Source organism: Mytilus californianus, unplaced genomic scaffold (genome assembly GCF_021869535.1).
Source record: "Mytilus californianus isolate M0D057914Y unplaced genomic scaffold, xbMytCali1.0.p SCAF_6, whole genome shotgun sequence".
NCBI lineage: Eukaryota > Metazoa > Mollusca > Bivalvia > Mytilida > Mytilidae > Mytilus > Mytilus californianus.
Genome location: NW_026262712.1, coordinates 66,419,793 through 66,432,671, shown reverse-complemented (window position 1 = coordinate 66,432,671; position 12,879 = coordinate 66,419,793). Strand labels below are relative to the sequence as shown.

At 31.8% G+C, this 12,879-nt stretch overlaps 1 protein-coding gene across 1 annotated transcript in view; it reads left to right on the top strand.

The window, feature by feature from the left end:
• Positions 1-12,879, top strand: part of LOC127704228 (uncharacterized) — a 51,284-nt gene that overhangs the window by 11,861 nt on the left and 26,544 nt on the right. The window contains exon 3 of the mRNA XM_052208182.1: positions 2,180-2,190. Within this exon, the coding sequence (XP_052064142.1) occupies positions 2,180-2,190 (11 nt within the window). The remainder of the gene's footprint in view (positions 1-2,179; positions 2,191-12,879) is intronic.

Genomic DNA, 12,879 nt, shown 5'->3' with positions numbered 1-12,879 from the left:
CATGCTTTAAATCAACGAGTTAAAAGATAGGGATTTGTCGGTTTAGGTTCGAATCCCTGTATTATCTCTGTTGTCCCAATTCTGTTTTTTTTTTCTAATTTTGCATGTTATAGTGGATATTTTTGTAATAATAGCGAGTTTTACCGTTTATTTTTTGGATTATTATTGACTATTTCACATGTTTGAAACAAAAATGATTACATTCTATTTGTCAATTTTTGTTGTATAAATATAGTATGATTTCATCTGTCTTACTACATAATTTTACAAATGTTTGTTCGCAAATTCCTATGCGAGAAAATCGTGATGTGCCTAGAGTGCTAGAAATTTCGGTAACATACTTATTATATATAGACTTTATATATGCTCTTTGGTCGGGTTGTTGTTTCTTTGACACATTCCCCATTTCCATTCTCAATTTTATTAGAAATAAGTTCGAATATGTCTTATTTTGTAAAAACAGATAATATTCAGATGCCCGATAATATAAAGATATTTAAAGGTAGAAGTGTTATATTTGTATTTTGTTAACCAATTAATTGTGATCTGAGATTTATCAATGCATCGTTGGACACGATAACATGGTTATTTAAACTCACTTACAATACCTTCTAATTAAGAAAAGGCTTTAATTTTGAAAAGAAATTAACACAATAGTTTAAGTTATAGATACAATGGATAAGCGTAGATTCATGAAAAACAAACCATTCGCCCTCCGGGCTCATGGTTTCTTTTTCAAGAATCCACGCTTATCCATTGTATCTATATAACATAATATATAAAGAACATTAAAAAAAAGTTGAAAACTAGTCAAAGATACCAGGCTTAAAAGACGTCCTTTGTTTGACGAGGATTTTATGTGTGCAAGTCGTAAATAATTGACTGTATCATACGTTTGCCTTTAATATTGTAACAACTGGAATAACAAATATTACAAAATGTAATTTAACACTTGATCCTGAGAAAGAAAAACAACAACAACATGTGGATATACACTTTAATGGAGCAAACCTGCAATGGAAAATATAAGTGACTGTATAAACATTAACGTGAACTGCTCATGTTTTTACATTTGTACCTTTGAATGTTTTTCAATTTTGTTTGGCAAGTACCCTTTCCATTTTTTTTTACCACACTTCCTTCACTTTATAACATATTTTCATAGCTGGCAAGGTGTGTGGCACAAATATTCATAAACCTGAAATTATGTTCCAACCAATCGTAAGTCATGAATTTGATTAAGAACGGCAATAGTTAAGACTTTTCATCGTTCTCCACCATTGTTCCCGTTTCCCCGTTAAGAGCCATTTTACTGATCATGTGACCGCTAAGGAAAATATTTTTGTTGTTGCAAATACATACTTTAAAATTATATAGTAATCTTCCAGAGTAAGAAATACAAAAAGTAAAATATAAAAAATACCGAGCTCCAAGGAAAATTCGAAGCAGAAAGTTCCTTATTAAAAGGCAAAATCAAAAGCTCAAACACATCAAACGAATGGAAAACAACTGTCATATTCCTGACTTCGTACAGGCATTTCCTTATGTAGAAAATGGTAGATTAAACTTGGTTTTATAGCTAGCTAAATCTGTCACTTGTATGACAGTCGCATCGAATTCCATTATATTGACAACAATGTGTGAACAAAACAAACAGACAACTCATTGTTTATAGAATTTGCTATTGCTTCTATATAACACTGTTTATTTCCACAACTATACTTTTGAAGTGGAGGAATAATTAAACAGGTTTATCTAAGTAGAATTAAGGAAACTAGAAATGATTTATTTTTAAGAAAAACAAAGTAGTGGTAATTATCCCCCACCACACTGAGTAACCATAAATTTCTCGAACAATTACATTCCAATTCATGTAATATTGGTTTGTCGTCTGCATTTGTATATATGTAAATAAATATTATATACGTTTACAACTTGTGCTTTGCAATTTGAACCAGAATATAAAATATACATCGCATGTCCTCCATTTGTTTTTGGAGGTAGGAACCCGAGATGCAAAATTCCTGACGAAAGTATGAGACCAAAAATTGTCAACAGACCTTTCTACAATTACACGGCCAGTGGCGTCGGTTCGTTACAATATGAAACGTATTTATACACTTTTTTGACATTAATGAAGATTGAAACATTATTTACATTATAAATTATTATTTTATAGGCAATGCTGTGGTATGTAAAATTGTGCTTATTCTTATCAAATATTTATTATTACCTTGAAGACATGCCTTTTTTGTTTTATTAAGAATTTGAATATAGCCAAATGTCGATTTCACTAAATATTTCGTATGTGAAGGAAGATATCATATCAATACAAGAGAAGGATCCGGAAGCATAGAACGGAATCGATATTAACTTCACCCAGAAGATTTAAATCAAGTTATAAAAATGAAATCAAGCAATGAAAATAATCCAAATCGCACGGAATATAAAACTGAGTGGCAACAATAGTATAACATTTCATAAATCTGTTTAGAAGATAAAAATCAAGTTAAAGCATAAATTATTCCGATTATTCTTTTGAATGGTTAGTATTTTGTCATGTTGGTGTCTTTTATAGCTAAATATACGGCATTGGTTTCGCTCATTGTTGAAGTCCATAGTTGCGTTCATCCACACCATTTTTAAAATCAGGATGTTTAGTGAGTACAAGAGCTGTTCTGTTGACTCCGTTATTCTTATCCTTATACTTAAGCAGTTATTTGCGGTTAATTCTGTTTGCTTTTTCGAAAGCTGTATCAATACTGTTTTTATTCTATCCCCGAACAACTAGATTTTTACGTTGTTGCCCAAGTGTAATATTAACATGCTAAATAGTGTGTTAATATTACATTGTTAGGCAATATTTAATTTCATTTGTGTAATTGTATTAATCTTTGTACTGATAAATCCATATATATATATAAATATATATATATGTATATTGAAAGCTAAAAGACATATCGAAAAACAATCAAATTATTTTTAAATACTTAATGCATATCAAGGTTACATGTTTCAAGGTTTAGTCTTCTGCTGTAAACATAACAAAAAATATATATGCAAGTTTTATTTATGACATAGCAACCGATATTAATTTTTAGATTTTGAAAGTTTAGTTGGACAATTTTCAGCGCTTTATTTTGATATTTGTATTCAACATGTTAAAAATCACAAAATTTATATTTTGATCTCAACATTCAGATGTTACATTTATAGTTTAAGTTTTAACGGTCAATTCTAATTTTCACTAAATGTTTAGCATCCAACTTTATTTTTAACATCGCATATGATTTTGATATTTAACACTAAATATTTAATTATCAGTACTGTACATTCATGATTTGCGTTCAACGTTTTTCGTTCAAATTTACAACTTTACTTTTCAATTTTCGGCTTCCTAATTCAGGCAGATCCATTATCACGTTTAAACGATTGCCTTGTATCCCACTCTGTGACATTATAAACATGTCATATTTGAACGAAAAAATGCATTTTACTTGAAATTTAAGGTAAAAGTAAATATGAGCAAAGTCTTACTAAAAAAATATTTTACGCAGATATCTGTATAAGTATAATACTTTATCAGAAGATGTCGTGAATGTTGCCTTATCATTCAAGGGAGATCTCGGAAAAATGTTATGTTTGTAGTTTAACCTTACACTCGTGCATGTTCATGTCAATCATGCTTCATTAACTGGAGCTAGGACCTACAACAAAATTGCCCCATTAGAGTTATCTGAGAGAACGATTGAGATAGACACTACATAAGTTTTACGCTCATCATCACAAATTGGTTCATCGATACAATGCGTCTGTGTCTCTATTCACTAGCGAAATGTTCGATGGTCAATATTCAATTAAATATTCAACATTACAAGTTTAACATTTACCATTCGGTTTCAAATATGTTAAGATCTTTCTTATTTGCTACGCGACGAGTTATTTTGTTGATGAGTAATAAATATATATATATATATATAAAGATCAAACGTATCCAATATATTGCCGACTATTTTTATTTACGTACTTTTTTCTATCGCGAAGTCTCTTGCGAAAATAGAATTACTTACAGGAAAAAAGAATTACTTACAGTAAATTACTCTTTCTTCATTTTTCATTTTTCATTAGATAAAATAATTACGGTCATAGGAGGAATGATTAGAACTTGAACTGACCTTTGATACTGTAAAATTATAGACATTGTTCATTTAATTTAATTATGATTTTTTTGTTAATTGGTTAATGGATAGGCTAATATAATATGGATACTTAAATGGAAACTGTTATACTGAAATTGATATATTTGACTGAAGGAAGTTTGAATTTGTTCCTATTTCATGAACAGTAAAAATGCAAAACACAATCGTTCTAGTTCTATAATGAAATGTGAAAATTTTGAAAAAGGAATGTAGTTCATTTGTTAGACTTTTCATCTAACTGAATAGAAACTATATAGGTATATCGACTGTTTTTACAAATAAAATAAGTTGGGTTGTTTGATCCAAAAGTTTTAATTTACTCACGTAAAGGGATACAAAATTCAGATAATAGGAATATATAGTAAATTAATCAATATGTTTAGTAGCAAGATAACGACTACTCCGACCCCAATCTGTATTTTTATTTTCTGAAAGAACATTTTAAAAGCTGTCTCCTAACATTTCATTTTGACATTCTATTATTCATGTTTTTTCCATTCACACAGAAGTGTTTTGCCTGTATATTTTTTAAAACAACTGACAATTTGAACAACCTGTAGCCTGCAAAAAGCTTTGGGCGAGTGACATTTTTCAAAAAGACGCTTACTTAAGGACTTTAATGCACCCACCTAACACACGGCTGTATTATATATCATTCAAAATCATCAGTACATTCTGTTTTGCCCGGTCGTAAAAAAAATCGTACGGTGCAATTTCCGTTAAATCAAGGTCAAAAGTCAAGAATAAATACTCCATATTTTTGCGATAATAAAACAAATTCCTATTTTCTAGTTCTTTAAGGATAAAATTTTCCAAAAATTTCATATGATCCTTATAGAACAGGATACAGTGATCCCGAATCAAACAAAAAATAAGAGGTTAGTTGCGCAATATTTCCCGAAAATTGAAATTCTTAACAAATACTACAAAATGAGAAAATCCTCTAAAAAAAAAATATATCTTGGGGGATCGATATTTGTATGCTCAAAAATTAAATAAATGTATGGTTTTTAGGTCAAGAAATATTTTTCATAATTTGTAGATGTAATTAATATATAATGTTCTTGGAACAGCCTTTTGTTAAAATGTTTGCAGTTGCCCTATAAACTGCCATCTGCAAATATCGATAATTTTGCTTTTCTACGTTTAGATATCACATCGTTAATTGTCAATGTCAGGGAGGACAATAATTTTCCATAATAAAAGAAGGGATATTGAACGTTCGAAAAGAAACATACTAGCTAATTGAGGTAAACAGATGTTTTTTTCGAAGTCAAACTTATTTACCTTCTTAAGTGATGTTGAAATGCAAACATGACTTTTCGACTAAATCGATGGCAACATTGAATTAAGTAACCAGCGTTCGGAAACTCTTGATTGTCTTTAGCGTGATAAAAACGAACTAGAAATAATGTTGCTGCAGTTTTTTGTTTTTTAAAACGTCTAGACGTGATAAATGTGTTCAGAAACTTGAATCTCGGGGATGAATAGGTTCAATATTCAAATGAAATCTGTTTTGGTCGATTTCACCACAAGCTTTTAAACACAAATGCTGGTTATTGTGTATGTAACGAAATTATTAGTAGTTGTGTTATTGAATATATGAAAGGTTGAATATCCTTCCTCCCACATTAAGACCTTTCACGGTTTTAGGTAGTGTTCGTTTTTACATTTCAGTGTTGTGCTTAGTAGACTGTTGTTTGTCTGTTGGGCTGTTTTTTATTTTATTTTGGTCATAGTGTTATCTTAGTTTCTTTGATTCGTGGCTTTAGATTGTTCCCTTGGTATCATTTTACTTTAAAGACACTTCGTTGCAGAAATGAAAATCGAAAAAAAAATCGCCTTACAGTAAAGTAAAGAGGACTTAACTCATTAAAAAAATATCAGCGAAAATAAGTTAATTTGCTCACGGGGATATATAACCAATTCTTAATCATAATAGATTCAACCACAATTTTTAAAACTTTCATTACTAAAAGAAAGGCAAAATTTATCAAAGGGACATTCAAACTCATAAGTTGAAAACAAACTGACAAAGCCGGGGCAAAAAACGAAAAAAAAACACCAAAAGACAAACAACAGTATACAAAACACAACATATAAAACCAAAAACTGAGCAACACAGACCCTAACCAAAATCTTGGGGTGACCTCATGGGTGGTGGAAGAATACGTAGACTCTGCTCCATATGTTGCACTAGTCCACTAGTACGGACTGACCGTTTGGTAAGTCTAATTCGGTAGGTCACATTCAAGGCAAAGAGGACGGGATGGTGGTTACGATAATTGAAACATATCCGTAGTCATCTGTGAATCGGATATTCCATAAAGGTCAACCAACTCGTAATGACGTCCGTTACATTTTCGAAGGGAAGATTTCATCTCAACTATTTGAATTCAAGTTTAATAGCTTCCTTCTATCAAGGAAATCATGAAAGTAAATGCAAGCTCTGGAAGCACTTAGAATATATATACTCAATGCAGGCACTGATGAAATGTTGCTACAATGAAATGAAAGTTCCCAATAGGGAAGCTGAAATCAACTCCTTTGTCGTAAAGTTCTGTTCTCAGCCGACCCTCATTGTTAATTTCGAGTTCAGTGATAGGACATTATTTATATAGTGGAAAGAGAAGTAGAAAGATAATGATAGTTTCTTTTCTTTCTTCATAAAAGAGGGACGAAAGATACCAGAGGGACATTCAAACTCATAGATCGAAAACAAACTGACAACGCCATGGCCAAAAATAAAAAGACAAACAGACAAATAATAGTACAGATGACACAACATAGAAAACCAAAGACTAAGCAACACGAACCCCACCAAAAACTTGGGGTGATCTCAGGTGCTCCGGAAGGGTAAGCAGATCCTGCTCCACATGTGGCACCCGTCGTGTTGCTTATGTTATTACAAATCCAGTGAATAGTCTAATTCGGTAAGTATATTCGTGAAAAGGGAGGGTAATGTAGTTACGACAGAAGGAACGTTACCGATATCATCTGTGAAACGGTTATTCCATAACGGTCAACCAACTCTAGTGAAAGAACATCATCTATATAGCGGAATGTAGAGTTAAAGGGTATTGCTTACTTCTTATCTTTCTTCCTAAGAAGTTTCTGTATGAAGTCAGCCTCATAATAATAAAGAAACAAGTCGACAAGAAGAGGGGCACAATTGGTTCCCATTGGAATTCCGACAGTCAGTTGAAAAACACGTCCTCTAAACGAAACAAATATGTTGTCAATCAAGAAATCAAGCATCTTGATAATGTCAGTTTCAGAGAATTTTTTGTTTGAATCAGAGTGATAAGATGTTCTTGTATGAAGTCGGCCTCATATGAATAAAGGACTATTCAGGAAGTCTAGTTGTAACTAGAGTTATTGCTAGTTAATAGAATTTTTTAAACCAAATTATTCTTTTTCAATTTTTTGGTTTACCTTCATCGGGAACGCTGAAAACCAAAGTTATGAAAGCAAAGGGTGTATAACTACTTGAAAACGTGCGGAGAAATCGCATAAGAAATATTTGAGGTCAACTATGTTTATGGTAGGTGGGACTTAAGTTTCGTAAAGAATTCTAAGTTGATCAACAGAGAATTAAAGAAAAGTAAGATATTAAAAGAATAAACTCAAAGTCAATGTAACTGCAACATTTCTTTATACTTGAAAATTACGTATTACTATAAGTTTTATTGCTAAGAACAGGCATACAGATCATTACAATGTCAGTATATAATTTTAACACCCTTTTCTGTTGTCGATGAATGTATGCATTTAAACAATGAACACTGTATTTAAGCAGCCAAGAAGACAAGTTTTCTAATTTGCACCAGTAAATACTTGGAAATTTCACTTTTTCGTTAATTGATTTTTTATTTATTTATTTCTATATTTTTAATACCTTTTTTTTAACAGTTACAACGCACATTGAAATATCGACAGTTTGAACAACCTGTAGCCTGCCAAAAGCTTTGGGCGAGTGACATTTTTCAAAAAGACGCTTACTTAAGGACTTTAATGCACCCACCTAACACACGGCTGTATTATATATCATTCAAAATCATCAGTACATTCTGTTTTGCCCGGTCGTAAAAAAATCGTACGGTGCAATTTCCGTTAAATCAAGGTCAAAGGTCAAGAATAAATACTCCATATTTTTGCGATAATAAAACAAATTCCTATTTTCTAGTTCTTTAAGGATAAAATTTTCCAAAAAATCATATGAACCTTATAGAACAGGATACAGTGATCCCGAATCAAACAAAAAATAAGAGGTTAGTTGCGCAATATTTCCCGAAAATTGAAATTCTTAACAAATCCTACAAAATTAGAAAATCCTCTAAAAAAAAAAAATATCTTGGGGATCGATATTTGTATGCTCAAAAATTAAATAAATGTATGGTTTTTAGGTCAAGAAATATTTTTCATAATTTGTAGATGTAATTAATATATAATGTTCTTGGAACAGCCTTTTGTTAAAATGTTTGCAGTTGCCCTATAAACTGCCATCTGCAAATATCGATAATTTTGCTTTTCTACGTTAAGATATCACATCGTTAATTGTCAATGTCAGGGAGGACAATAATTTTCCATAATAAAAGAAGGGATATTGAACGTTCGAAAAGAAACATACTAGCTAATTGAGGTAAACAGATGTTTTTTTTCGAAGTCAAACTTATATACCTTCTTAAGTGATGTTGAAATGCAAACATGACTTTTCGACTAAATCGATGGCAACATTGAATTAAGTAACCAGCGTTCGGAAACTCTTGATTGTCTTTAGCGTGATAAAAACGAACTAGAAATAATGCTGCTGCAGTTTTTTGTTTTTTAAAACGTCTAGACGTGATAAATGTGTTCAGAAACTTGAATCTCGGGGATGAATAGGTTCAATATTCAAATGAAATCTGTTTTGGTCGATTTCACCACAAGCTTTTAAACACAAATGCTGGTTATTGTGTATGTAACGAAATTATTAGTAGTTGTGTTATTGAATATATGAAAGGTTGAATATCCTTCCTCCCACATTAAGACCTTTCACGGTTTTATGTAGTGTTCGTTTTTACATTTCAGTGTTGTGCTTAGTAGACTGTTGTTTGTCTGTTGGGATGTTTTTTTATTTTATTTTGGTCATAGTGTTATCTTAGTTTCTTTGATTCATGGTTTGAGATTGTTCCCTTGGTATCATTTTACTTTAAAGACACTTCGTTGCAGAAATGAAAATCGAAAAAAAAATCGCCTTACAGTAAAGTAAAGAGGACTTAACTCATTAAAAAAAATATCAGCGAAAATAAGTTAATTTGCTCACGGGGATATATAACCAATTCTTAATCATAATAGATTCAACCACAATTTTTAAAACTTTCATTACTAAAAGAAAGGCAAAATTTATCAAAGGGACATTCAAACTCATAAGTTGAAAACAAACTGACAAAGCCGGGGCAAAAAACGAAAAAAACACCAAAAGACAAACAACAGTATACAAAACACAACATATAAAACCAAAAACTGAGCAACACAGACCCTAACCAAAATCTTGGGGTGACCTCATGGGTGGTGGAAGAATACGTAGACTCTGCTCCATATGTTGCACTAGTCCACTAGTACGGACTGACCGTTTGGTAAGTCTAATTCGGTAGGTCACATTCAAGGCAAAGAGGACGGGATGGTGGTTACGATAATTGAAACATATCCGTAGTCATCTGTGAATCGGATATTCCATAAAGGTCAACCAACTCGTAATGACGTCCGTTACATTTTCGAAGGGAAGATTTCATCTCAACTATTTGAATTCAAGTTTAATAGCTTCCTTCTATCAAGGAAATCATGAAAGTAAATGCAAGCTCTGGAAGCACTTAGGATATATATACTCAATGCAGGCACTGATGAAATGTTGCTACAATGAAATGAAAGTTCCCAATAGGGAAGCTGAAATCAACTCCTTTGTCGTAAAGTTCTGTTCTCAGCCGACCCTCATTGTTAATTTCGAGTTCAGTGATAGGACATTATTTATATAGTGGAAAGAGAAGTAGAAAGATAATGATAGTTTCTTTTCTTTCTTCATAAAAGAGGGACGAAAGATACCAGAGGGACATTCCAACTCATAGATCGAAAACAAACTGACAACGCCATGGCCAAAAATAAAAAGACAAACAGACAAATAATAGTACAGATGACACAACATAGAAAACTAAAAACTAAGCAACACGAACCCCACCAAAAACTTGGGGTGATCTCAGGTGCTCCGGAAGGGTAAGCAGATCCTGCTCCACATGTGGCACCCGTCGTGTTGCTTATGTTATTGGAAATCCAGTAAATAGTCTAATTCGGTAAGTATATTCGTGAAAAGGGAGGGTAATGTAGTTACGACAGAAGGAACGTAACCAATATCATCTGTGAAACGGTTATTCCATAACGGTCAACCAACTCTAGTGAAAGAACATCATCTATATAGCGGAACGTAGAGTTAAAGGGTATTGCTAACTTCTTATCTTTCTTCCTAAGAAGTTTCTGTATGAAGTCAGCCTCATAATAATAAAGAAACAAGTCTGCAAGAAGAGGGGCACAATTGGTTCCCATTGGAATTCCGACAGTCAGTTGAAAAACACGTCCTCTAAACGAAACAAATATGTTGTCAATCAAGAAATCAAGCATCTTGATAATGTCAGTTTCAGAGAATTTTTTGTTTGAATCAGAGTGATAAGATGTTCTTGTATGAAGTCGGCCTCATATGAATAAAGGACTATTCAGGAAGTCTAGTTGTAACTAAAGTTATTGCTAGTTAATAGAATTTTTTAAACCAAATTATTCATTTTCAATTTTTTGGTTTACCTTCATCGGGAACGCTCAAAACCAAAGTTATGAAAGCAAAGGGTGTATAACTACTTGAAAACGTGCGGAGCAATAGCATAAGAAATATTTGAGGTCAACTATGTTTATGGTAGGTGGGACTTAAGTTTCGTAAAGAATTCTAAGTTGATCAACAGAGAATTAAAGAAAAGTAAGATATTAAAAGAATGAACTCAAAGTCAATGTAACTGCAACATGTCTTTATACTTGAAAATTACGTATTACTATAAGTTTTATTGCTAAGAACAGGCATACAGATCATTACAATGTCAGTATATAATTTTAACACCCTTTTCTGTTGTCGATGAATGTATGCATTTAAACAATGAACACTGTATTTAAGCAGCCAAGAAGACAAGTTTTCTAATTTGCACCAGTAAATACTTGGAAATTTCACTTTTCGTTAATTGATTTTTTATTTATCTATTTCTATATTTTTAATACCTTTTTTCTAACAGTTACAACGCACATTGAAATATCGAAGTTTCGCTCCCTTAATCTTGTTAATTACAAGCAATAGCATATATGTTTTTCCTTTAAATTTGTTCACATTATTTATTTTTTAGAATTTTGTTTTTTCAATCTTAAAGTCATGTGAAACGAGTTTCTTGAAATTTTAATGTTATCGAAATTATTGAACCAATTTTTATAATATTTATTACACATCTATAACGTGTTATCGACAAATAATATTTCATCCAGTGGTTGTTGATCCGAAGCTCATTAACTTTCGAGTTTGTTGCCGAAATTTACCGGATCGTGACATTAATAAACAATAAAAACAGAGCACGTGGAAAGCGTGACAGATAAGTGAGTTGAAAGAGCCATGACATTTGTTTTATATTTTCCATGCGTTCACATTTGTTAATTAAACTATTTCTTGGCAGTTGTTAAATGATTTGTTGTATTAAATTTGTTCTTTAAGAATCTGTTATTTCTATTTACCTTCAAGAGCACGTGTGTTTACATTCTTTCATCACGGTTTTCCCCTCACACTTGCGCTGTGCAGTGGCAGAAGTTATAACGAGAGGTCTCGTAGTTAAGGTCACTGCATACGGGAAAACATTTGCGAATAAGTGTCTGGGAAGTCAATATTTCAATATCGGTATATTTATGAAGATTTTGATAATATAAAGGATTTTCTTTGAAAAAAAAGTTCACGATAATTTCTTTTGGAGTAAAACTTAGCCATCCATGTATGTAAAACATGTTCAACTTTTTTAAAAATTTTGAAGTTTCATATGACTTTAAATTGACTACATACAATGTTAAAACGGTAGAGGAGCTAAAAAGCTGTGTTTCGGCAGATGGTGGTATTTTAGGCAACTGTATGAGTTGTTCTGATTTGCTGTTTGGTTAGAAGTAAGCATTATTGTAAGAAATTGATGACTTCAAAAACTTCTTTAGCACTAATTACAGGGTTTTAAGTGATTAGCTGTTGAATTACAAACAAATATTTTGGTTTTCACTCATTTTTATCACTTTTACGCGAATTTCAGGGACAATGTGCGTCTATTAAAAAAACGCTTTAAATATTCAATAATGCGCTTAATAAGTGACTGTTAATCTCTCTCCTTAAAATTTAAATTGTCTGCATACATGATTTCATTATAAAGAAGACAGAATATGCAATAAGGTTGACATCTTGGAACTTTTGCACTTGTTCGTTATATTGACGAACGAACATATCTCGACGAACAAACGTAATAGGAGCGGTTATTGTATATTTACAAACGTACTCAAAACTCAAAACTTAAAAGCTGTTATCATGTTAAAAGTGTATTTGGATGCAATCACGTTAATATATAGAAATGCATAAAATACACCTATTTTA